The 27,781-nt window shown below is 40.6% G+C and overlaps 1 protein-coding gene across 3 annotated transcripts in view; it reads right to left on the bottom strand.

Annotated features, from left to right (window-relative positions):
* Positions 1-27,781, bottom strand: part of ANO10 (anoctamin 10) — a 223,956-nt gene that overhangs the window by 143,806 nt on the left and 52,369 nt on the right. For all 3 annotated transcript variants that reach the window (XM_067753884.1, XM_067753885.1, XM_067753886.1), the window contains one exon: positions 23,072-23,200. In XM_067753884.1, coding sequence (XP_067609985.1) covers positions 23,072-23,200 — 129 coding nt within the window. The remainder of the gene's footprint in view (positions 1-23,071; positions 23,201-27,781) is intronic.

Genomic DNA, 27,781 nt, shown 5'->3' with positions numbered 1-27,781 from the left:
CCACACATATGGTCACCTTATCTTTGATAAAGGAGGAAGAATGCATAGTGGAGAAAGGACAGCCTCTTCAATAAGTGGTGCTGGGAAAACTGGACAGGTACATGTAATAGTATAAGATTAGATCACTCCCTAACACCATACACAAAAATAAGCTCAAAATGGATTAAAGACCTAAATGTAAGGCCAGAAACTATCAAACTCTTAGAGGAAAACATAGGCAGAACACTCTATGACACAAATCACAGCAAGATCCTTTTTGATCCACTTCCTAGAGAAATGGAAATAAAAACTAAAAAAAAACAAATGGGACCTAATGAAACTTCAAAGCTTTTGCACAGCAAAGGAAACCATAAACAAGACCAAAAGACAACCCTCAGAATGGGAGAAAGTATTTGCAAATGAAGTAACTGACAAAGGATTAATCTCCAAAATTTATACGCATCTCATGCAGCTCAATAACAAAAAAAACCAACAACCCAATCCAAAAATGGGCAGAAGACCTAAACAGACATTTCTCCAAAAACGATATACAGACTGCCAACAAACACATGAAAGAATACTCAACATCATTAATCATTAGAGAAATGCAAATCAAAACTACAATGAGATATTATCTCACACCAGTCAGAATGGCCATCATCAAAAAATCTAGAAATGGCCATCATCAAAAAATGGCCATCATCAAAAAATCTAGAAACAATAAATGCTGGAGAGGGTGTGGAGAAAAGGGAACACTCTTGCACTGCTGGTGGGAATGTGAATTGGTACAGCCGCTATGGAGAACAGTATGGAGGTTCCTTTAAAAACTACAAATAGAACTACCATATGACCCAGCAATCCCACTACTGGGCATATATGCTGAGAAAACCATAATTCAAAAAGAGTCATGTACCACAATGTTCATTGCAGCTCTATTTACAATAGCCCGGAGATGGAAACAACCTAAGTGCCCATCATCGGATGAATGGATAAAGAAGATGTGGCACATATATACAATGGAATATTACTCAGCCATAAAAAGAAACGAAACTGAGCTATTTGTAATGAGGTGGATAGACCTAGAGTCTGTCATACAGAGTGAAGTAAGTCAGAAAAAGAAAGACAAATACCGTATGCTAACACATATATATGGAATTTAAGGGAAAAAAAAGTGTCATGAAGAACCTAGGGGTAAGACAGGAATAAAGACACAGACCTACTAGAGAATGGACTTGAGGATATGGGGAGCGGGAAGGGTAAGCTGTGACAAAGCAAGAGAGAGGCATGGACATATATACACTATCAAATGTAAGGTAGATTATTAGTGGGAAGCAGCCACATAGCACAGGGAGATCAGCTCGGTGCTTTGTGACCACCTGGAGGGTTGGGATAGGGAGGGTGGGAGGGAGGGAGACGCAAGAGGGAAGAGATATGGGAACATATGTATATGTATAACTGATTCACTTTGTTATAAAGCAGAAACTAACACACCATTGTAAAGTAATTATACTCCAATAAAGAAGTAAAAAAAAAAAAGACTATACCTATTTCACATTTGTTTAAAATTTATGAAGCTTATTTAATAAAGGAAAAACCCTTGAAAACTCCCTAATCCAATTCATTTTTGTTGAATTAGACTGCTGCAACTGATTCTTTTCCCATAGTTGCACGGTGATCTATTTGAAATTCATTCTTATTAAAAAAATTATTAAAAACGCACAAACTACATAGACTGCTCCTTTGCTTTGGCCCCAATCCAATCCTGGTACTATCCTTGGCAAAAAGCAGGACAAAATATTTGTTATTAATAAGCAGCTTTTGCTCTTCCTAAACTGTAGGTGAAACTGACCCAAACCTGAAATAACAAGCACACCAGTCATTATCCTTCAACCTGTCATTTCCTCATGATGCAAGGACTTCTACTGTCCTGAAAAGGTCAAAAACACCATTCAAGTCATAAACTGTAAAGTTCAGTAACGTCGGATGTCCTCACATATGCATTCCTTTACATAAATATTTTTTGAATTACCAATAGCACTCTTATTTGTACTAAACAGCCAGGTGTAAAACAAATTCACTAATTTCTGCTCATGAATCCTTATTCTTACATATGTATTTATCAGCACATTAAATATTCCTGGAAGCATATATAAGAAACTTATCACATTGGCTGCGTGATAGAGAATTTGTTTGACTGGGAGCAAAAGGTAGAGGGATTTTTTTCACTGTGTTTTTGACCTTTCAAGTTCTAAATCATATAAATGCATTACTATTCAAAGAATAAACACCAAAAAATTTAAATAAAGAAGATCATTACTTCTGTAAGAAAACAGCTTTGTAGTTTCCATGATGCCAGCTAACAACAGAAGTGAAACCATATCAAAAGATACTGTTATAGGGCTTCCCTGGTGGCGCAGTGGTTGAGAGTCCGCCTGCCGATGCAGGGGACACGGGTTCGTGCCCCAATCCGGGAAGATCCCACATGCTGCGGAGTGGCTGGGCCCGTGAGCCATGGCCGCTGAGCCTGCACGTCTGGAGTCTGTGCTCCGCAACGGCAGAGGCCACAACAGTGAGAGAGAGGCCCGCGTACCGCAAAAAAAAAAAAAAAAAAAAGATACTGTTATATATCAAGCCACATGGAAGATGAGGCCAAGTACCACCATCCAAACAAAAGATGTATATGGGAGAGAACAGCTTCTCCAAAATCTTGAATAAAAGTTATACAAATAAAACAAAAAGCGCCTAGAAGGAATGCTTGGAGCTGGTTCTTTCTCTCAATGGTTGCAATGCCCAACTGAATATCTGCTGCTGTTTTCAAAATTCTGTTCACTCGTGTGTGTGTGTGTGTGTGTGTGTGTGCGCAAGAGAACAATGCAGCTGAGGTAACAGCTGAGGTCATAAGCAGCACAGTCTCTAAAGAGTACATTTCCTTGACCCAGACAACTCTCCGGACAATTCCAACCTGCAGAGCCAAACGGTAGAGGTGACCTCTCTGCAGGACAGTCCTCCACCCCTACGCACTGTCTCATGGTCCACCTGGAAATGGACAGCCACAGAGTAGGACAATGGAACACCATAGTTTCAGAGTCAAGATGGGAGCAACAAAACAGGCACTGTTCCTGCTCAGAAGCATGAATGTTATCCAAACCCAATGACACGCTTAGAAAGGAGAGAAAGAAGTATTCATCTGCCATGATACAAACCAGAGCAGGTCAGCGCACTGCTTCCAGTCCACAAGGAAAGAAGGACTTGCGCCAGAAGGCAAATCAACTGTCAATAAGCACACTTACAGCTCAACTGACAGTTTTTTCCATACCTAGACATTTTCAAGGAAGGAAGCAGCCTGTTCATTTACATTTTGGTATGAGCTCCTTATCTTTCTGCAAACTACTAACCAACAGTTCCCAGCCCAGCCCAGTGTGTGGACCACTTGGAGTATCACTGTAAATTATGATGAGTACAAATGACAGTAAGTTTTAGTGATATGTGGACCAAAAGAACAGGGAGGAAAATCCAGAAAATCCAAATACCAGTAATCTCAGCTAATGTGTGAATTAATAGCTATGATATCAGTTGATAAGGGCTTGAGATAAACCCCTTCCCAAAGACTTCAGATTATAAACCTTCTTTCTCCCAAAAGAATAAATAAGTAGGGCTTGGCACCCTAGTTGTAAAAAGTCACTGACCCTTATTTTAAAGCATAAAAGCTACAAGATAAGTACTCAGAAAATATATGATACCCAACTGATAAATCAGCTTGCTTTTTAAAAATAAATTTATTTATTTTTGGCTGCATTGGGTCTTCATTGCTGCACACAGGCTTTCTCTAGTTGCGGTGAGTGGGGGCTACTCTTTGTTGCGGTGCGCGAGCTTCCCATTGCAGTGGCTTCTCTTGTTGAGGAGCATGGGCTCTAGACGCATGGGCTTCTGTAGTTGTGGTTTGCAGGCTCTAGAGCGCAGGCTCAGGGGCATGTGGGATCTTCCCAGACCAGGGATTGAACCCGTGTCCCCTGCACTGGCAGGTGGATTCTTAACCACTGCACCACCAGGGAAGTCCCTAAATAAGCTTTCAACTGGATCCCAATCACATATTATTTAGTCTTTTTTTTTTTAATATTCATTTATTTATTTGGCCGCATCGGGTCTTTGTTGAGGCGTGTGGGTTTTCTCTTCTGTAGTTGTGGCATGTGCTCAAGAGCGTGTACGCTCCAGAGGTTGTGGCACGTGGGTTCTCTAGTTGAGGCGCGCAAGCTCAGTAGTAGTGGCACGTGGGCTTTGTTGCCACACGGCATGTGGGATCTTAGTTCCCGAAGCAGGGATTGAACCCGTGTCCCCTGCATTGGAAGGTGGATTCTTTACCACTAGACCACCAGGGAAGTCCCCAGTCTTTTATATTTTAAAAACTATTCTTCAGGTTAACCCTTTAAATAGCTTCTTGGCTTAGGATATTTTATAGACTATTTAAACAGTCCTCATAGAATTTAAACTCAGGAGTAAGTTTAATATTCCAAGTTGTTTAAAATGTTTTTAATTTGAAATTACTTGTTTAAAAATTACCAAATACGGAACCAACAGGTTGGAGGAGTAGGAGGACATGGAGTTCATCTCTCCACAAATGCATCACGAATACATCTACAGATGGAACAATTCTCACAGAACACCAGCTGAACGCTAACAGAAGACAATGGACACCAGAAGGGACAAGAAAGATCCCTGCATAACCAGGCAGGACGAAAGAATGAAGGGAAAAAGAGGAGGAGAGGAAGCGGGACAGGATCTGGAGGAGGAGCTGAAGCAGAGTAGCGGTTCCACATCTGGGGAAGCCCCCTCACCAACACACAAATCAGCTGGGAAAGAAGGAGAGCATCTGAGGCTGTCAGAGGAGGGTGAAACGGCTGGTCTGTGGCAAATAGGACAGAGTGAGACCTACACAGATGGTCCGTGCCCCAGCCCTGAGTGCCCCAGACTGGGACATGAGTCTGCCAGTGCACACAAGGGCTGAGAATTGGAACGTGGGGATTGGAGCAAACCCAGGGAGAAGACTACTGTTTGCTGTAAGAAGACAGCCTGAGGGGACGGGAGGGAGGAAATCTGCAACTGAAAATGCTTGTGGAGGAAACCCAGACTGCCATAGAAGCAAGGCGCCACTGTTGAGAGATGCACAGGGGGTGGAGCCTCCATTGAAGCCTCTCTCCCCCCACGCACCGGCCCCCTGCCCCGCCAGGCGCTATAAAAGCCCATCATGGCTGGCCTTCTCATGCTAGCTGCGAGGCACTAGGAAAGGCTCCCACTAGGGCCGGATCTCTTGTGCCCGTGGCCGCCAGCTTTCCCATGCACCTGTTGCTGCTGGAGCCACTGTGACCCAGGCAGTTGTGTCACCTCCATGCCCTGTCTTCACTGGGGCACACCCGAGTGTTCCAGGGCAACCTCAGGAGCAGACTCCTGTGGGTGGCCCACACGAAGAGGTGGGGCTAAAACCAGAGATGAGCCCCAGGAGCAGGGCGACTAAGGAAGAGGAGAAAATATCTTTCTTTGCAGCCACACACTCTACAGATTAAATCCCCGCGATCGGCTTGGTAAACCCTGCATCTATGGAATATCTGAATGGACGAGTGTTCCCACAACTGAAACCAGTCTAGCTCTAGCAGCTGTGGGCTTTGGGGACTAGTACACAAAGGAGTGGTGCCAGGTCAGAGTCTGAGCTGCCCCCACAGTGCCCACAGAGGGACCAGAGACTTACCTAGAGGTTGTGGAGGGCCTCCTGGGGAGGTGAAGGTTGGCTGTGACTCATGGTGCGGGCAAGGACACTGACAGCTGGGACCCCAGGAAAAAATAATTACCACTGTTTTTTTTATGTTTTGTTTTGTTGTTTTTTAAATTATTATTTGTTTTTATTTTTATTTAGTTTAAAAATTTTTTAATATATATATTTTTTCTACATTACTCCTTGGTCATTCTGTGTGTTTTTTTCTTCTTTCCTTTGTTCTGCTTTGTTTTTATCTTTTTTTTCCTTTGTTCTATTTGCTCTTATCTTTATTGTTTTTGTGTGTTTCTTTTGTTCTCTTTGTTTTTTCCTTCAGTTTGCATTCTGCTTTTCTTTTGTTTTTTATTTTTTGTGTTTGTTAGTTCTGTTTATAATTGTTTGATTTTGTTTGGGGATTCTTTTGTTTGTCTGGGTGTTCTTTTGTTTTTTGCTTTCCCTGTTTTTCTTTCTTATTTTGTGCGTCTATGTATTTGGTTATTTTCTTGGCTTCTTTGTTTGGTTTAGCTTTTACAATTTGTCTTAGGTTTTGTTTGCCTGTTTGTCTTCATTTGTTTTCTTCCCACCCTTTTTCCTTTCTTATTTTTCCCCTTTTTTGCCAAGCTGTGTAGCTTGTGGAGTCTTGGTTCCCAGGCTGGGGGCTGGGCCTGAGCCTCTGGGATGGGAGTGCCAAGTCCAGGATGCTGGAACACCAGAGAATTCCCAGCCCCAGGCAATATTAATCAGCGAGAGTTCTCCTGGAGGTCTCCATCTCAACTCCAGGACCTGGCTCCACCCAACTACCTGCAGGCTCCAGTGCTGAACTCCCCACACCAAACAACAAGCAAGACAGGAACACAAACCCACCCATCAGCAGACAGACAGCCTAAAGTCGTACTAAGCCTACAGACACCCCAAAACACACCACCAGACGTGACACTTCCGGTCAGAGGGAAAAGATCCAGCTCCACCCACCAAAATGCAAGCACTGGTCCCTCCCAGCAGGAAGCCTACACAAGCCACTGGACCAACCTCACTCACCGAGGGGAGACACCAGAAGCAAGAGGAACTACGAACCAGCAGCCTGCAGAAAGAAGATCTCAAACACAGTAAGTTAGTCAAAATGAGAAGACAGAGAAATATGCTGCAGATGAAGGAGCAAGGTAAAAACCCACAAGACCAAATGAATAAAGAGGAAATAGGCCGTCTACCTGAAAAAGAATTCAGAGTGATGATAGTAAAGATGATCCAGAATCTCAGAAATAGAATGGAGAAAATACAAGAAACGTTTAACAAGGACCTAGGAAAACTAAAGAGCAAAGAGTGATGAACAACACAATAACTGAAATTAAAACTAGAGGGAATCAACAGCAGAATAACTGAGGCAGAAGAACGGATAAGTGAGCTGGAAGATAGAATGGTGGAAGTAACTGCCACAGAGCAGAATAAAGAAAAGAGAATGAAAAGAACTGAGGACAGTCTCAGAGACTCTGGGACAACATTAAACACACCAACATTTGAATTATAGGGGCCCCAGAAGAAGAAGAGAAAGAGAAAGTCTGAGAAAATATTTGAAGAGATTAAAGTCGAAAAAATCCCTAACATGGGAAAGGAAATAGCCACTGAAGTCCAGGAAGCACAGAGAGTCCCATACAGGATAAACCTTAGGAGAAACACACCAAGACACATATTAATCAAACTAACAAAAATAAAATACAAAGAAAAAAATATTAAAAGCAGCAAGGGAAAAGCAACAAATAACATACAAGGGAATTCCCAAAAGGTTATCAGCTGATCTTTAACAGAAACACGGTAGGCCAGAAGGGAGTGGCAGCATATATTTAAAGTGATGAAAGGGGAAAACCTACAATCAAGATTACTCTACCCAGCAAGGCTCTCATTCAGATTTGACAGAGAAATCAAAAACTTTGCAGACAAGCAAAAGCTAAGAGAATTCAGCACCACCAGACCAGCTTTGCAACAAATGCTAAAAGAACTTCTCTAGGCAGGAAACACAAGAGAAGAAAACGACTTACAAAAACAAACCCACAAACGTTAAGAAAATGGTAATAGGAACATACATACTGATAATTACCTTAAATGTAAATGGATTAAATGCTCCAATGAGAAGACACAGACTGGCTAAATGGATACAAAAACAAGACCCGTATATATGTTGTCTACAAGAGACCCACTTTAGACCTAGGGACATATACAGACTGAAAGTGAGGAAATGGAAAAAGATACTCCATGCAAATGGAAAACAAAAGAAAGCTGGAGTAGTAATACTCATATCAGACAAAATAAACTTCAAAATAAAGACCGTCACAAGAGACAAGGAAGGACACTACGTAATGATCAAGGGATCAATCCAATAAGAAGACATAACAATTGTAAATATTTATACACCCAACATAGGAGCACCTCAATACATAAGGCAAATGCTAACAGCCATAAAAGGGGAAACCGAAAGTAACACAATAATACTGGGGGACTTTAACACTCCACTTACACCAATGGACAGATCATCCAGACAGAAAATTAATAAGGAAACACAAGGCTTAAATGACACATTAGACCAGATAGATTCAGTTGATATTTATAGGACATTCCATCCGAAAGCAGAATACACTTTCTTCTCAAGTGCACACGGAGCATTCTCCAGGATAGATCACATCTAGGGTCACAAATCAAGCCTCGGTAAAGTTAAGAAAACTGAAATCGTATCAAGCATCTTTTCCAACCACAACACTATGAGATTAGAAAGCAATTACAGGGGAAGAAAAAAATGTAAAAAACACAAACACATGGAGGCTAAACAATACACTACTAAATAAGCAAGAGATCACTGAAGAAATCAAAGAGAAAATGAAAAAATACCTAGAAACAAATGACAACGAAAACATGATGACCCAAAACCTATGGGATGCAGCAAAAGTAGTTCTAAGAGGGCAGTTTATAGCTATACAATCCTACCTTAAGAAACAAGAAAAATCTCAAATAAACAATCTAATCTTACACCTAAAGGAACTAGAGAAAGAAGAACAAACAAAATCCAAAGTTAGTAGAAAGAAAGAAATCATAAAGATTAGAACAGAAAGAAATGAAATAGAAATGAAAAAAAACAATAGCAAAGATCAATAAAGCTAAAGTCTGGTTCTTTGAGAAGATAAACAAAATTGATAAACATTTAGCCGGATTCAATCAAGAGAAAAAGGGAGAGGACTCAAATCAATAAAATTAGAAATGAAAAAGGAGAAATTACAACTCACACTGCAGGAATACAAAGGATCATAAGAGACTACTACAAGCAACTATATGCCAATAAAATGGACAGCCTGGAAGAAATGAACAAATTCTTAGAAAGGTGTAAACCTTCCATGACTGAACCAGGAAGAACTAGAAAATATGAACACACCAATGACAAGTAATGAAATTGAAACTGGAAGATTAAAAATCTTCCAACAAACAGAACTCCAGGACCAGATAGCTTCACAGGCATATTCTATCAAACAGAAAAGAGCTAACACCTATCCTTCTCAAACTCTTCCAAAACACAGCAGAGGGAGGAACACTCCCAAAATCACTCTATGAGGCCACCATCACCCTGATACCAAAACCAGACAAAGATATCACAAAAAAAGAAAATAACAGGCCAATATCACTGATGAACATAGACACAAAAATCCTCAACAAAATACCAGTAAACCGAATCCAACAACACACTAAAAGGATCATACACCACGATCAAGTGGGATTTACCCCAGGGATGCAAGGATTCTTCAATATATGCAAATCAATCAATGTGATATACCATATTAACAAACTGAAGAATAAAAACCATATGATCGGGCTTCCCTGGTGGCGCAGAGGTTGAGAGTCCGCCTGCCGATGCAGAGGACACGGGTTCGTGCCCCGGTCCGGGAAGATCCCACATGCCGCGGAGTGACTGGGCCCGTGAACGATGGCCGCTGAGCCTGCGCGTCCGGAGCCTGTGCTCCACAATGGGAGAGGCCACAACAGTGAGAGGCCCACATACCACAAAAAAAAAAAAAAACAAAACCATATGATCATCTCAATAGATGCAGAAAAAGCTTTTGACAAAATTCAACACCCATTTATGATAAAAACTCTCCAGAAAGTGGGCACAGAGGCAACCTACCTCAACATAATAAAGGCCATATATGACAAACCCACAGGAAACATTATTCTCAATGGTGAAAAAGTGAAAGCATTTCCTCTAAAGTCAGGAACAAGACGAGAGTGCCTACTCTCACCACTATTATTCAACATAGTTTTGGAAGTCCTAGCTCTGGCAATCAAAGAAAAAGAAATAAAAGGAGTCCAAAATGGCAAAGAAGAAGTAAAACTGTCACTGTTTGCAGATGATGTGATACTGTACATAGAAAGTCCTAAAGATGCCACCAGAAAACTACTAGAGCAAATCAATGAATTTGGTAAAGTAGCAGGGTACAAAATTAATACACAGAAATCTCTTGCATTCCTATACACTAACGATGAAAGATCAGAAAGAGAAATTAAGGAAACAATCCCATTTACCATTGCAAGAAAAAGAATAAAATACCTAGGAATAAACCTACCTAAGGAGGCAAAAGACCTGTACGCAGAAAGCTATAAGATACTGATGAAAGAAATCAAAGAGGACACAAACAGATGGACAGATATACCGTGTTCTTGGATTGGAAGAATCAATATTGTGAAAATGATTATACTACCCAAAGCAATCTACAGATTCAATGCAATCCCTATCAAATTACCAATGGCATTATTCACAGAACTAGAACAAAAAATTTTACAATTTGTATGGAAACACAAAAGACCTCAAATAGTAAAAGCAATCTTGAGGAAAAAAAAAAACAGAGCTGGAGGAATCAGGCTCCCTGACTTCAGACTCTACTACAGGGCTACAGTAATCAAGAGAGTATGGTATTGGCACAAAAACAGGAATATAGATGAATGGAACAGGATAGAAAGCCCATAGATAAACCCACGCACACTACGGTCACCTTATCTATGACAAAGGACTCCAGAATATACAATGGAGCAAAGACAGCCTCTTCAATAAATGGTGCTGGGAAAACTGGACAGCTACATGCAAAAGAATGAAATTAGAATACTGCCTAACACCGTACACAAAAATAAACTCAAAATGGATTCAAGACCTAAGGCCAGACACTATAAAACTGAGAATGGGAGAAAATATTTGCAAACGAAGCAAGTGACAGAAGATTAATCTGCAAAATATACAGCTCATGCAGCTTAATATCAAAAAAACAAACAACCCAATCAAAAAATGGGTGGAAGACCTAAACAGACATTTCTCTAAAGAAGGCATGCAGATGGCCAACAAACACATGAAAAGATGCTCAACATCACTAATTATGAGAGGAATGCACATCAAAACTACAATGACGTATCACCTCACACCAGTCAGAATGGCCAGCATCACAAAATCTACAAACAATAAATGCTGGTGTGGAGAAAAGTGAAACCTCTTGTACTTTTGGTGGGAATGTAAATTGATACTGCCACTATGAATAGTATGGTGGTTCCTTAAAAACTAAAAATAGAACTTACATGTGACCCAGCAATCCCACTACTGGGCATATATCCAAAGAAAACCATAACTGAAAAAGACACATGCACCCCAATGTTCACTGCAGCACTGTTTACAATAGCCAGGACATGGAAACAACCTAAATGTCCATCAACAGAGGAATGGATAAAGAACATGTGGTACATATATACAATGGAATATTACTCAGCCATACAAAGGAACGAAATTGGGTCATTTGTAGAGACGTGGACAGACCTAGAGACTGTCATACAGAGTGAAGTAAGTCAGAAAAATAAATATCATATATTAATACATATATGTGGAATCTGAAAAAATTGTTGTAGACGATCTTACTTACAAAGCAGAAATAGTCACAGATGTGGAGAACAAACGTATGGAAACAGAGGGGGAAAGGGGGTGTGCGATGACCTGGGAGGTAGGATTGACATATATACACTACTGATACTATGTATAGAATAGAAAAGAAAATAAAATAGATGGCAGAGAAAAAAAATTACCAAGTACAAACTTTATGGTTTTTAATGATTCCACTAACTGACATCAATCTTCATCCCTCATTTACTTGTTCCTACTGTGCTGCTTCCTATTTGTCCTCCAATCCTGCTGATTCTAGAAGCACAGGAAGAATACCTTGTGCCTTTAAAAGGCTTAAGAGCAGTGCATATTACTTTCCACATAATTGTTTGCATTTTTTTTGCATGACCCACATTCAGAAAACAGTCTGAATACAATAAAATATAAAAACAGCTGATGCTTTTTGTTCTTAGCATGACCAGTGAATTCTCCAATGTCTGAGAACTGTGGCTCACCTCATTAATTTCCTCTCATCAGCAAAAAATATACTCAAGATGAGCAGCTCCTTTTATGTTGAGACAAAGTTATGAGGGCTCAAAAAGGAAAAGCCAAAGAAGCCTACTTCTCTTAATCCTTTTAGCACTATCTCTAAAAATTCAATTATGAAATCTTATTTGGAGTTTGAAAACAGCCACTTGCTATGTAAAATCAAATTTTAGATTAATTGGTATTAGGTTGTTTCTTTATTACTTTTGGGGAAAAAATACTTCTTTCATCGTGAACATATTCTGAGGCAGAGACAAAAGATTTTCCAAAGCATGTTTTTCAATAAATTTTTATACTTTTAAAATTTTACTTTTTCATTTACATGGAGTAAAAATCACTCCTTTTGGTGTACAGCTCTTTAAGTTTTACCAAATGCACTTAGCTGTGGAACTATCACCGTAATCAGGATAAAGAACAATTCTGTCACTCCAAAAAATGCCCTTGTGCTGTACCTTCGTAGTCATTCACCTTACTGCTAACTCCCTGACAACCACCCTCAGTAAACTGCAGTGCTTGAATTTAGACTGGATGCAGATGACAAAAATCTACAGGACAGATGTAAGAGCAAAGAGAAGACACTGCAATGAGCTCTCTCCATAGTCCTGCTCCTCCATCCTTCCTAAAACCTCAGTGGAAGGGTATCACTGACCCAAAAGACAGCTGCTCTTTTTCCTTGTGGTTCCTTTTCTACAACTCATCATGAAAGACTATTAATAAATTATATTCTTTTTCTGCTCCAATCCCACCACCTTTCTGCTGTGAAACACTCCCTCAACCTGAATTCCTTGTGCACCAGTGACCACATCACAGATTTAATTATTAGCACAGATGGTGCCAATTAGTTTTCCCGTGAAGTGCTGAACTAGAAAGGATAATGGAAGCACTACAATCTTAGTGCACATGCAGAAATGGTCCCAGCTGGGGCCCACTGACAGAAGCATGGGGATAATCATGTCTTTACGTTTTCTGCAGCTCATCCTCCACCTTGTGCTCAAGCTGCCAGAGGAGAAACTTGATCTTCAGGCTCAGAACAGGCATATCTTATTAAAAAAATACACACACACACATATATGTATATATCTATATATATGTATGTATGAATGTGTGTGTAAAACATGGCATTTACATTCTTTCAATTGGAAGAGAAGGGCTTTCAACTAAAATATGTACGATAAAAAGACGTTTTCTTACAAAGTAATCAACATTTAAAATCTTTCTCTCCCTTTCTTTCATGATTCTTAACATCTTTGAAAATAGTCCACTTTTAGTAACATTTATAACATAATGGGATTGGGAACACATTTTATGACCTAGGAAGAAATTACAGTAGTAATATTAACATCTTACATTTATAAGCACCTTGGAGTCTGCAAAAACACTCTCACGCGATTTCTAGTTTAACGGTCTTTAGAACACAGCCCCTTGGGGGACTACAAAAGACACTAAAGCCCCTTTGAACCTTTTAGGCTACAGACTAAAGTGGGAGGGGCGTGGAAGAAGGAAAACAGAAATAACGACAAAATAAAAGAGTAATTATGACATATAAAAATAACTAGAAAAATCGTTAACTGGTCAAATTGATACCATTTCACCAAATCCAATTAATACATCAAAATCTATGGCACTAAAAAATGATATTCAAACCTGGTTCAATCTTTGATACAGAATTACAGTGTAAAAAAAACAGTGAAGGGTTTCTTGAAGTGAGATTCAACCTAGAGGACAAACACAACATTTTGGATTTGGGTACTGCTAATGCGGGAGAACTTTCCTAAAGGAGAGGGGTGATTAAGCAGGGTCCAGATGCTGAGAAACATGGATTTAAAGGCACTGTTTTAATTGAGGGGAAAAGCAAGAAGATAGGCATCAAAAATGACTACTGAAATGCTCTGCCTGTGAGTTGAGGTCTCCTTAGAGGGCAAGAGTGTAATTTTTCTTCTTTGTCTTTCCAGTGTAGACCAGCAACCCAGAAACAGCATGTTAAACGGAAATAAAACAAGTTATATGAAAGCACAGATGGAAAGCTGAAAGAACAGGTCCTTAAGAACAACTATTCTGACAGTTTTGTATTTCTGGCAGAAGAAATAAACTATAAGGATTGGCAGGCATAAAGAACTGGGACCTAACCAACAGGACTGCAGGAACCAAAAAGACAAGGTGGATTGGAGGACAATGGAAAAGAGGTCGTGGCAGACTCCAGCTTTTGGACCCTTGTGGAAAGAGCAGAGAAACCTGGCGGCTACTGGGACCACTGAGACACAGGAGGGCGCAGGTGTGGCCCAGGGCAGAGGACAGCCAATGCTGTCTACACCCGCAGGGTCAGCCTCCTCAGGCATAAACCCACTTCAACCTCCTCATACCCACATGCGGCACCTACTCCCTAGTAAGGAAAGGAGGGGAGATACGGTAGATTCAATCTTCAAGCTATTCATTTTCATGTATCACTGGGAATAGCCAAGTAGAGTTGACATTAATGAGGGGAAATGAGTATTGCAGTCCTGCCTCTGAGCATGTTGAAAGGGACCACTTTACAATGAAATGTACATGCAATGTAAAGTTTTCCTCATGAGCTCTGAGCCCTCCACCCATTACCCCTATACCCCAATTCATGCTCTTCACTCTCCCTAAGCAAACCCACATGGCCTGTGACCACACCATTCCCAAGTCACTCCTCCCTCTGGAGCTGCCCCAATGTCCCACTCTTCCTTCAAAAGAGGTCCCCTGCCATACAAGGCCTCCCCAAATGTATTCCCCTTGGATTGGTACTTCTCAACATCCCATCCAATACTATAAAGAGTGGAGATTTCTTATGTTCTTAAAGTCTACTCTCAATTTTCTGAAGCACAACTTGCTTTCCATCTTAGGAAAAAAAAATGAAACCAAAATGCTTTCTTATCTCCCATTCTCCAAAGGAATAAAAGAGAAAAGCAGAGAAAGGAGGCAAGTTTGACTGTGAACTGGTTTATGTATCAGAAAGGGAAGTTCAATGTCATGCAAAGAGGCAGTCAGCAGGTAAGTTCGAGTGGAAGCCAGTGCACTTAGCAGGTCTGTGGCTGAAGGCGGGGCCCAGGCTAGGATGTAATAGGAGATATCAGAGGGAGCAGGTACTTGACAGGAGGCTTTGAAAGCGCCAACTGGGAGGAGACCTGAGTGACAGTCCTCAAAGACGAATAACCCAAGTCATTTTCTTTGTGGATATCTGGTGTATTTACGTTTGAATATGGATATACAGGATGTTCTGCAATTTTACTTTAAATAAGGTAGAAATTATAACTTAAGAGTGTAGAGAAACTGTCAAGCTTTCTAATTCTTAATGCTTCCAAAATTCTTATCTGAAAACAACTTCATTCCGAGTATAAACTGATCTCTTTCAGAGACCTGCCTTTTCCTAAACTTTCCAGGATAAGAAACAGGTTATAACCACTGTTATCACCTTAAAAGAATGCAGAGTAAGAAAAAAAAAAAAAAAAGAATGTAGAGTAATTTGCAAAACTCAGATATCAACAAAGTCACATTTAAACAGATTATATACTAATCATCACTTTGAAGGGCACTGGGTCCTTCAACAAACCAATATTTCCCGTTAATTGACAAACTTAAAAGCCAGGCCCCTGGGCTTCCCTGGTGGCGCAGTGGTTGAGAGTCCGCCTGCCGATGCAGGGGACACGGATTTATGCCCTGGTCCGGGAAGATCTCACGTGCCGCGGAGCGGCTGGGCCCGTGAGCCATGGCCGCTGAGCCTGCGCGTCCGGAGCCTGTGCTCCGCAACGGGAGGGGCCCCAACAGTGAGAGGCCTGCGTACCGCAAAAAAAAAATAAAAATAAAAAAAGCCAGGCCCCTAATCCCCTATTCCCCGAGGACAGAAGCTCCTTTAGGCAGCTCACCTGGGTCAGTAATTCCTCAGTTAACCAAAAAAGTTAGCTAAAATGAGGACCCATTAAAAAAAAATGCCTAGGGCTTCCCTGGTGGCGCAGTGGGTGAGAATCTGCCTACTAATGCAGGGGACATGGGTTCGAGACCTGGTCTGGGAAGATCCCACATGCCGCGGAGCGACTAGGCCCGTGAGCCACGACTACTGAGCCTGCGCATCTGGAGCCTGTGCTCCGCAACGAGAGGCCGCGATAGTGAGAGACCCGCGCACCGCGATGAAGAGTGGCCCCCGCTTGCCACAACTAGAGAAAGCCCTCGCACAGAAACGAAGACCCAACACAGCCAAAAATAAATAAATAAATAAATAAATTAAAGTACCCTTAATTTAAAAAAAAAAAGAAAAAAGTGTATTTCACACCAAGGTCAAATTTAAAAAAAAAAAATGCCTATCTTTAATATTTTATTTTAACAAACATTTAAATGTATACATTTATTTGCAAATCTTTTAATGTGGAGCCAAGGCCTTTCCTTTGAGTAGGATCCAGTGATGGAGCTTCTCACTGTCTTCTAGGCATAAATAACACCCATGATACAATGTCAAAGATTCCCAGGTTTGTTTTCTTTAACAAAGAGTGAAAATTTAAAGACACTTGTGAAGCAATATAAAAACAGAATCTGGAAGCTGCCCATATTTTTTATGATTTTCCCTAATCTTTTATAATTGACTCATCTGTATCCATCTGATAGTAATTTGTCTTTATGGAGTCTTTCCAAAGGTTTTCACGGAAATGACGGCTTTCTCTATTTTAGCACACACATTTCATCAGTTTTCATTCCATTTAATTAAATTATGCCAATCACAGTAACGAGAATACCACACATAAACAGATTTGGGAACAAAGTGCTTCTTGGTAAGCACTTAACTCAGCGAGTGGACATCTTGCCCATGGCTCCCACCCAGCAAGCTGGGAGAGTCTATGCCAGTCAGAACTCTGTCAGGAGGGGATGGAGAGAGCTGGGGAAGGTTAGGAAAGAGGCCTTCTACTGCACTGTGATTTATCTCTCAGAGGATTCTCTCTGTGAGCACTTCTAAAGCCAGGGCTGTCTCTTGGTAATGCCCGGCATATTGTAAGCACCCAATGAATACATATCCAATGAAAGAATTTACCTTGACTGTCTTTAATTATGAGAAAATTACCAAGATTATCACAGGAACTGATGAAGCAAAAGGAAGAAGGAAAATACCCAGTTCAATAATTCCATCCCAAGTACCCTAATCCAAAGGTCAAAAACCTTATTTACCTTCTTAGGAACCCAACACATGGTCCCACACTGGGAAGTGGAGAAGGTGAAGAGTTGGTTGTGGGTTCCTTCCTAGGCAAGTTTTTAAATTGAAATCTCTGAATTTAATCAGACCTTTCAACCAGGTGAAGAGACTTTTATGAGAACAGATCTTTTTTTCTGAGACAACAACAATTACTAACAAATACTGAATACTTCATGTTGCCAAGCACTGTGGTAAGCATACCACGTGCACTTATTCAGTATCTGCATACCAATTGTACTGAATTGTTCAACATCGTTCAAAGACACATAGCCTGTCAAACTGGAATCAGGATTTGAATCCAGTGCCCATGTTCTTAATCACGTTACCATACTGCCTAATTCAGTTCACCTTTTCTTATAAATAACATAATTTTCATATTTTGCCATAGGGGTTTTGTTAGCGTACTTCCCAAAGGTAGAGCAGAATCTTTATTTAAAAAGTTGAAGTTAATTCTCAAATAGCTAACACTAACTGTATGTTCACTGAAGAAAAAAAACAACTATATGTGACTCATTCATTCATTAACATTTAACAAGCGATTGCTTAATCACTTGAAAACAAAGAGTTAAAGTAATTCAATGGCCACTTCTCAGTTATTGAGTATTATTACGTGCTTGTCCTTGCCCCTGCTCTCAGGAAGCTCAGTCTGGTGGAAGACATACATGATTGCCGTACAGTTTTAGTAAATGCTAATAGCAACTTGTAGGAAGGGCTCCGGCATGTCCAAGGGTGAGATGGGGCAGCAGGGGAGGTGAAGGGGAAAAGGAGGTTATAAAGAACCTGATATTTAACTTGGGCATTTCTTCTGTGAGCAGAGGAGAAATGTGATCAGAATTTCATTTTAGAATAACCACTCCAGAAGTAGAGAGCACGAGGCAGGGGAGGGAAAGCGTGAAAACCAGATGGCTGGTGAGGATCTGCTGTAAAAGTCCAGGTAAGAGGCGTGGAATGCATATCTGAAATGAGTGAACTGTATGGTTATGTGACTTATAGCTCCAAAAGCTGTTAAAAAATAAGTCTAGATGAGAAATGGTGAGAGCCTAAACTCAAACCATGCCAATGGTAACAGGGAAGAGAAACTCAACAGATATTCAGAAGTCAGAATCAGCAAGACTTGATGCGTGATGGATGGGTGGGAGGGAGGGCTGAATTCAGATGTGGGAACAAGACCAGGAAGAGAGAAGAAAAATGGAATCATATCACGGGATGGAAACAGGCACCTAAGAGAAGGCAATTAATACTTAAGTAAGAAACTTCAGCACAAACAAAACCAATTCAGTGTTATTATGAAGAACCAAGCCCATGGAAATGCATGAATGAGCTGATGGAGACATGAACCAACTGCTAAAGGATTAACTCATTAACAATGGTGGTGGTACTGTGAAGTCATCACTTTTTCACCTCCTCTGTGTCAGACCTGGTTACATCACTTCTTGTGTACAATACCAATGCTCTCATTTTACATCTAAGGAAACCAGGGTGTGCAGAGATTAAGGGGAAGAGCTGAAATTCTAATTCATCTACCTCCTGACTCTGACACCCCAAGCTACTACCATGCTGCTATACTGCCTGCTTAACAAATGATGATAGAATGATAATAAAGATAACAAAAGCTTCATTCTGCCATTGCAGAGATGGTTAGAACTGCTGCTCACATCCACTGCACCTTGACCAAGTGCCCAGCTCTGTGTTTGGCATTTTACATGTACAGTATCTTGCCTTGTAAGAGTGATAACAAGACCTGCAATTTGTTCAGCACCTGCTCCATGCCAGACACTTGTGATTAGGGTTACACGTGTGTCATTTCTACTACACTCCTCAGAGCATCCCTGGAAAGGATGCTGCACTGGGCTCAATACGCAGTCAAGGAGACGAGCTTACAAGACAAGGTGACTGGCCCAGGGCCACAGTGCATTAAGAGGCAGTACAGAAATAGAATCTCGATAGTTTGAAATATCTATATGTACATACAAATACAGAGGTAAATCAATCAAGAGACAGAGAGCAAGCACATATACGGCAGAATGTTCAAAATTAGTGACTCCTAATAAAGGGATATATAGGGATTATCTGTATTATGCTTGCAACTTTTCTTTAAGTATGAAACAAATTTTTTTTAAATAGGAAAATAAAGCCTGTGAGTCGGGGCACAAAAGAACCCTAAAGGTTCAGTCCACTCTCAGAAGACACCTTTAGTCATTACTAAGAGATGAGAATCAACTGTTTCTGAGCAGCACTAGACAGAAAATTACCTAACTTACGTTCTTTTGTAAAATAAACTGCAATTCAGTGATATTTTTAAAACTACCAATTAAACATGCATGGTGCAGACTGGCTTGCTGGTCACCAGAACCTAACCATCAGAAATGCAGTGCAACTGCTAGGTGAGTTAATTCATTTTCACCCTAGAAAAAGAACAGCATTTAGTAGGTGAATTGTTAGCATTCAATATGTTTGCTGCATCTTGCCAAGTGTAAAATTAGAAGAAAACTGTGAATGCATTTAACGCTAAAATGAAAGATTATCAAACATTTGATATTTAGAGGATCTTAGGCCATTTCTATCTTTTAGGAAATGGAGATCTTTGTGTAATTCTGCATTTAACATAGTGATCCTTTCCTTGAAATTACATCAAAGAAGTGAGCTAAATTTGTCTCAGAAGTGAAGATAATGATGATTATTTAAGAGAAATTATTTAGATACTGACTTAATGTTGTGGGCTGAATTTTATGAAATTCCCAATATTTGACTATTTTTAACCCAGAAAATGGCATTTCATATGATTCTATCATATGGTTTCACATACTGGTAGGCTATTCTCTTGGTCAGTCTGTAATAAATTTCTGCAACTATTATACAAATAAAAGTAGTGTTTAAGTCTCATGAGTTTTTAAAGGAAACACTAGATGGCAGTAAATACACAAAAGTTGTAACATGACACTGAGTTACCAACATAAAATAATGATCGTTTTGTCTTTTATTCAATTTTACATTGCATACTCAATCAAGCTTTTAAAAAAAATCTAAAATTTTCTTTTTAATTAAAAAAAATCCTGGGACTTCCCTGGTGGCACAGTGGTTAAGAATCTGCCTGCCAATGCAGGGGACAGGGGTTTGAGCCCTGGTCAGGGAAGATCCCACATGCCGTGGAGCAACTAAGCCCGTGTGCCACAACTACTAAGCCTGCGCTCTAGAGCCCGTGAGCCACAACTACTGAGCCCGCGTGCCACAACTACTGAACCCACGTGCCACAACTACTGAAACCCACACGCCTAGAGCCTGTGCTCCACAACAAGAGAAGCCACCACAATGAGAAGCCTGCGCTCTGCAACAAAGAGTAGACCCCACTCATCGCAGCTAGAGAAAGCCTGCACGCAGCAACGAAGACCCAAGGCAACCAAAAAAATAAATAAAATTAAAAAAAAAAAACCCTAAGGTTTCTCCTCACAAGATTTTTAAATAGAGGCTTATTTCTGTTGTACTCTAAGGAACCAGTTTAGATAATGACAGTAAAACAGTTACTTTAATACTACATGAAGAGACTAAAAATGTAAGAGGAGGCATAAGGGTTAGCTCAGGGGAACAACAAAGTACACGTTAAAACTTGCAGACTAAGTGAATACATGAGGATTAGACCAGCAAAATCAGTCTGCAACACTTGAGGTTAGCCATTTACAGGACAGTCTTATGGGCCAGGAAATCTCCCACATTAATTAAGAAGCAGGGTGTGGCTATCTGATTAAGAGATCACCAATACAAAAGAAGACAGTGGTCTAATTAATGGGAATATTCAGGAAGACTGGGCCAGCCAAAAGTCTAGAGAAAGTGAAGACAAAATCAAGAAGTGGGCAGTACTGAAATCATCCAGCATTGCTCAGAAGTTGGCGATGGACACCAAGATCCGGCTCATGAAAGCGCTCTGCTCTGTTTGAAGGAAGGAATGGTTTTCAGGTATCCTGCGTCTCCTCAAGACTATTACACTCCTCCTGCTCTGCTTCTAAATTTACCAAGAAATCTTCTAACAACCAATTCCACTTCTACTTTTTTATTTTTTTAAATTTATTTATTTAATTTATTTATTTTTGGCTGCATTGCGTCTTCGCTGCTGAGCCCAGGCTTTCTCCAGTTGCAGTGAGCGGGGGCTACTCTTCGTTGCAGTGTGTGGGCTTCTCATTGCGATGGCTTCTCTTGTTGCGGAGCACAGGCTCTAGGCGCATGGGCTTCAGTAGCTGTGGCGTGCAGGCTCTAAAGCACAGGCTCAGTAATTGTGGCTTGCGGGCTCTAAAGCACAGGCTCAGTAGTTGTGGCGCACAGGCTTAGCTGCTCCACGGCATGTGGGATCTTCCCGGACCAGGGCTCAAACCGGTGTCCCCTGCACTGGCAGGCGGATTCTTAACCACTGCACCACCAAGGAAACCCTCCACTTCTACTTTAACACCTACGGTTATAAGCACTGGAAAAGTCTCCTTATGGTAGATTAACTACCTGGTATTCTGGTCAGTCCCCTGTGAGTCTCATGATTAAGTGTAAGTCAGCCACAAAGCCTTATTAGCTCTGGATGTGCTGGCAAAGACAACTTCCAAGATCTGCGAAGTTAAGGGCCATATCTTAATAAATCAAGAAGATGCACTGTGAGCCTGGCCAGCTGGCCATCCCCTGTCTAAGGTACCTCTGTTTTGTTCTCTTACTGCCACAGGTAATAAATTGGCTTGCAAATCGCTCTCCAAAATCCTGTTCAACTCACAAAATTCAAAACAGACCTACTTTTATCTGCAAAGCCATTCTTTCCCTTCCTAGTTGCTGCTGTCTAAAATCATTCTCCAAACTGCATACTCTACGTACAGCTTCTATCATGAACACAGATTCCTATCAAATACACTAAAAGAGCAAACAGAGCAAAGGAGAATATATTTCTTTAGCCACCATTAGAAATGTACAAGTTCACAATTCCATTTCTTACGGTCAGCCCTAAGTCCAGAATCACTGCTCTATGATCCTACTAAATTCTACTTTGATAAATCTCCACTACTGCTCTATTTTTTTAGTATCTAAAAATGAAAGATCACAATATTCCTGACAACTATAATCACTAGCAACAAAAAATTCCTGCAAATTCTTCCATTTGCAAACTGGTTAGTGCTTAATTTTCAAGATGTTACGGTAATCTGTATTCAGAAACATGATAAACAAGACAAATATCTAAAAAGTACACAGACAGCCTACTTGTACTTGGTACGTGAAATTATGAGTCTTCCTACACGTTACATTTTGGAGTTTCAGAGTGTTTTGCAATGAATCCCACACCTATTGCAAATAAGACTTAAGTCATGATCAAAAAGCATTTCTTAGGATTTATCTGCTTTAGAAAGTGGAAGTGACAGATTCCCTCACCCTCAAACAGACTGAAAAAAACCCCATTAAATCTATAGAATTCTATTTCAAATAGGATTTATGTCCCCAACGCTAGACAGGACAGCACAAAGGCTGGAAAAATCAGTCCTGTTAGCACCACGGTGACTTTTTTGTAGTAGTCAATAACCAGGAATGGACAGCCTGGATCCTCATGTGTTCCTATTACCTGAGCCACTTTGCTTTCTTACCAGTAAATGCATGTCGCTAAACTGCCCATCACTGACAGCCAGGGACATCACTGCCTTAGAATAACACAGGCATCTGATGTAGAGACTATTTAAAACAGGTCTAAATGTTCACTTACCTCCACTGCTACTACGATCAAAATGAGGTCGGCTTTTGACTCTGGAAAGAGTGCATTCACTTGTGGTGACATTCCAATCAGAGCACAGTTAGTGACCACAGATATAACACTCATTGTTTCAAAAGCCAACTGAAAGAAAAAGAAAATGTGAAATTAAAGACCATAAGGACTGCTTCCATATTTCCTCATCCTTTTTCGTATTATCTAAAGTCTTTCCTTAGTTCTAAACATTCCAAGGACATGTACAACTTTTTCTCTATAATGCCATGATTTTCGTTAGCTCAAAAAAGCCATACTGTTAGAGGTATTTCAGTTACTTTTGGGTTGAATATCCCAAACAGTATGTTCTATCTTCCCAAATGGAGGTGGCCAGGGACCTGAATTGGGAACACATCCAAGAAAAATACACTATTAAAGTTACTTGACTCTATGCATAGCTAAAGGGAATCTAAACTAGGGCCGCCAGAGAGAATGTTTCACATTCAAAAACAGTTAGGTATGATTTCAAATAGAATTCATTTCGTGAAACTGTCCTTCTACTTTGACAGACCACATACCACATCTGGTTCAGCCATACCCAAGGCACCAGCGATAATGATCCCTTCCTAGCGGCATTTACCGAATCACCTGTAGGACTTCAGAAAAATACAGATGCCAGGCCCCACTGAGACCTACTAAGTAGATTGAACCAGGGTCCCATGAAGGAAACTGGTGTGTATTACTGAGTATGGACTATGGAAACATTGTGACCATCGTTCTTTCTTTTCTTTCCCTCTTTGTCTCTTTCTTTCTTTCTTTTTATGTACAGCACTTGGTGATCACTACTTAATAACAATGTCTAATTCTAAGAAATACAATTAACTATTAGAAATATAGAAGCAAAACAAAACACGATTGGATCCAAACTTAATAAAATCTTGTCCCAGGAAGAATATCTACCATCTTATAATATTTTAGAAATCCTTTGTGTAATCTTATTTTTCCAGTTTTCTTTACAAAAAATCTACTCAGGACTTTACCTTAAAATAGCTTTAAATTTCTATTTATTGATTTATTATAAATTAGTTCAAAAATAAAATGTTATCAGTGTATAGGGAAGAGTCTCCTTGTCCCCTTTCTCCCCCTCGTCACCTCCTGTTCTCCCCATAAGATAATCACTATTATTAATTTCTTATGTATCTTTCCAGACACTGTATGCAAGTAAACATAAGCAAACCTGAACATATACTTTCTTACTCTTTTCTCAGCATAATACACATTGTCAAGCCCCTTGCTTTTGTCACTTAAAATGTCTTGGAGGATATTCCGTGTCAGTACTCAAAGATCTCCCTCATTCTTAAGTCGCAACGAAAGACTGAAGTCACAACTGCTTAAGTATTTCATTGCATCAATGTACCAAGGTTAATTTAACCATTTCCTTATTGCTTGCTATTACAAATAATGCTACAACTAGTAAACTTGCAAACATGTCATTTAAGAAGTGTGGAAGCGGGATAAGTTCCTGAAAGTGGACTAGTTGAGTCAAAGGTGCCACTGTGTTCATAATTTTGATAGATAAGACCAAGCTGAACTCCCCAGGGTTGACCAGTTCACTTTCCCATTGGCAGCACATGACAGTGTCTGGCTTCCTGCATTTTTAATACATTTCTAACTAAGCTTTTGGGTTTTTAAATATCACCTATACTGAGTTACGATTTACATAAAATAAATTGTACTCATTTATGGTATACACTTCATTAACTTTTGATAAGTGTATTTACCAGTGAAACCACCATCACAAATAGGATATTTCCATTTTCGCCAGAAGATTCCTGGCCCCAAGCAAACCACCCCTCACTTTATACCTGGCCCCAAGCAAACACTGATCTGTTTTTTTGTCACTATATATTAGTGACAAAAAGCAGAATGCAAACTGAAGGAAAAAGCAAAGAAAACAGGACACAAAAATGAGAAAAAAAATTATAAAAAAGATAAGAACAAATAGAACAAAGGAAAGAAAAAAAACAAGGAAAAAACAGAACAGCAAAAAAGTAACACAGAAATAGAAATATAAAAGAATTAAAAATATATTTAAAAATTTTTACACTAAATAAAAAGTAAAAACAAATTTAAAAAACAGAAGAAAGGAACAAAACATAAAAAAAGAGTAATAATTATATTTTCCTGGGGTCTCAGCTGTCAGTGTCCTTCTCCCCACCGTGAGTCACAGCCAACCTTCACCTCCCCAGGAGGCCCTCCAAAACCCCTAAGTCAGTCTCTGGTCCCTCTGTGGGCACTGTGGGGGCAGCTCAGACTCTGACCTGGCCCAACTCCCATGCGTACTAGTCCCCAAAGTCCACAGCAACTAGAGCTAGACTGATTTCAGTTATGGGAACACTCGTCCATTCAGATATTCCAGACACAGGGTTTACCAAGCCAATTGCAGGGATTTAATCTGCGGTTTGTGCAGCTGCATGGAAAGGTTTTTGTTCCTCTTCCTTAGTCGCCCCGCCCCTGGGGCTCATCTGTGGTTTTAGCCCCACCTCTGCACATGGGCCATCCACAGGGGTCTGCTCCTGAGACCGCCCTGGAGCACTCATGTCTGCCCCGGTGAGGACAGGACGTGGAGGTGGCACAGCTGCCTGGTTTGCAGGGGCCCTGCCGGCGACAAGTGTATGGGAAAGCTGGCAGCCATGGGTGTGAGAGATCTGGCCCTAGTGGGAGCCTTTCCTAGCACCTGGCAGCTGGTTCAAGAAGGTCAGCCCTGGTGGGGTCTTTTCCTAGCACCTGGCAGCAGGCATGAGAAGGTCCGCTCTGGTGGGGGCTTTTCCTAGCACTTGGCGGGGCAGGGGGCCAGCGCATGGGGAGAGAGAGGCTTCAATGGTGGTTCCACCCCCTGCGCGTCACTTAACAGTGGCGCCTTGCTTCTATGGCAGTCTGGGTTTCCTCCACAAGCATTCCCAGTTGTGGATTACCTCTCTCCCATCCCCTCTGGCTGTCTCCTCGCAGCCAACAGCAGTCCTCCCCCTGGGTTTGTTCTCCAATCCCCACGTTCCAGCTCTCAGCCCCCGTGTGCACTGGTGGACTCACGTCCCAGTCTGGGATGCACAGGGCTGTGGCACGGACAATCTGTGTAGATCTTACTCTGTTCTGCCTGCCACAGACCAGCCGTTTCATGCTCCTCTGAGAGCCTCAGATGATCCCCTTCTGTCCCAACTAATTTCCTCGTCGGTGAGGGGGCTTCTCCAGATACAGGAACCTCTCCTCTGCTTCAGCTCCTCCCCAAGTGCGCAGATCCCATCCTGCTTCCTCTCCTCTTCTTTTTCCCTTCTTTCTTTTGTCCTACCCAGTTATGTGGGGATCTTTCTTGTCCTTTCTAGTGTCCAAGGTCTTCTGCTAGTGTTCAGCCAGTGTTCTGTGAGAATCCTTCCATCTGTAGATGTATTTGTGATGCATTTGTGAAAAGAGATGAACTCCAAGTTCTCCTACTCCTCCACCATCTTGGTTTAGCAGCATACAGATTTTAACGTTGTATGTTATCAGTAATTTATTCCTTTTTTACTGCCGAGTAGTGCTCCATTTTATGAATATACCATAATTATTTTTTTTACCCATTTACCTATTGACAGCAAGCTGGGTTGTTTCCAGTTTTGGACTACTGTGAATAAAGTTACTATGGACACTCCTGTGCAGTCTTTGTATGGACATATTCTTTCATTTCCCCTGGATTTCTAAGAGCAGAAGTGCTGGGTGGCATGGTAGCTATATGTTGAACTTTTTTTACAAACTGCATTCTAGTTTTGTGACCATTATAGTACATCCTTATCAGCAATGTATGAGAGTTCCAGTTATTATATACCTCACTGCCAACACTTGGCATCATCTCTTCTTAATTTTAAAACAGGTATACAGTGCTATTGCATTGTGGTTTTCATGTGCATTTCCCTGGTAGCTAATTCTAAATATTTTCATGAGCTCATTGGCCATTTGTATATATTCTTTAGTGAAGCATTTCTTCAAATATTTTGTCCATGTTTTCATTTAATTGCATTATTATTGAGTTGGTGAGTCCTTCATATAATCTGAATACAAATTCTTTGGCAGACAAATGTATTGTCAACATTTTCTCCCATTCTGTGTCTTGCCGTTTTTCCTCTTAACTTCTGAAGAGCAAACTACCGCTTGACACACACACTTTGGAGACTTAATTATCCCAAAACTATTGGTGGACGGTCAATAATTTTCTCCACTGAACTGACATTTCACCTATATCATATACTGAATTTCTGAACTTTTAATCCTGCTCCATTGGTTTGATTGTCTAATGATGCACCAGCACTACACTACTTTAACAACTGAGGTTATATAACAAGCTTTAATATGTAGGAAGGAGTGTCCCTGCCCTTATTCTTTAGAGTTTTCTTGCTATTCTATTTCATTTATTTTTCCCTGTGAACTTGACAATAAGTTTCCCTAGTTAAAAGAAAAACTTCCATTAGGATAGTGCTACATTTATAAGCTCATTTGTAGATTAATTAATTTGTAAATTAATGGAGAACTGATATATTTAGAATACTGAGTCTTCCTACATTAGTTAGCTATTGCTGTGTAACAAACCATCCCAAACTCTCTGGCTTAAAACAACAACCATTTACTTAGCTCATGATTCTGCAGGTAGACAATTTAGGCTGTGCTCACCTATGCAATTTTTCTGGTCTAGCTGACCTTGAC

The sequence above is a fragment of the Pseudorca crassidens genome, chromosome 10, assembly GCF_039906515.1.
Source record: "Pseudorca crassidens isolate mPseCra1 chromosome 10, mPseCra1.hap1, whole genome shotgun sequence".
Classification (NCBI taxonomy): domain Eukaryota; kingdom Metazoa; phylum Chordata; class Mammalia; order Artiodactyla; family Delphinidae; genus Pseudorca; species Pseudorca crassidens.
This window is presented reverse-complemented; position numbering and strand designations above follow the sequence as displayed.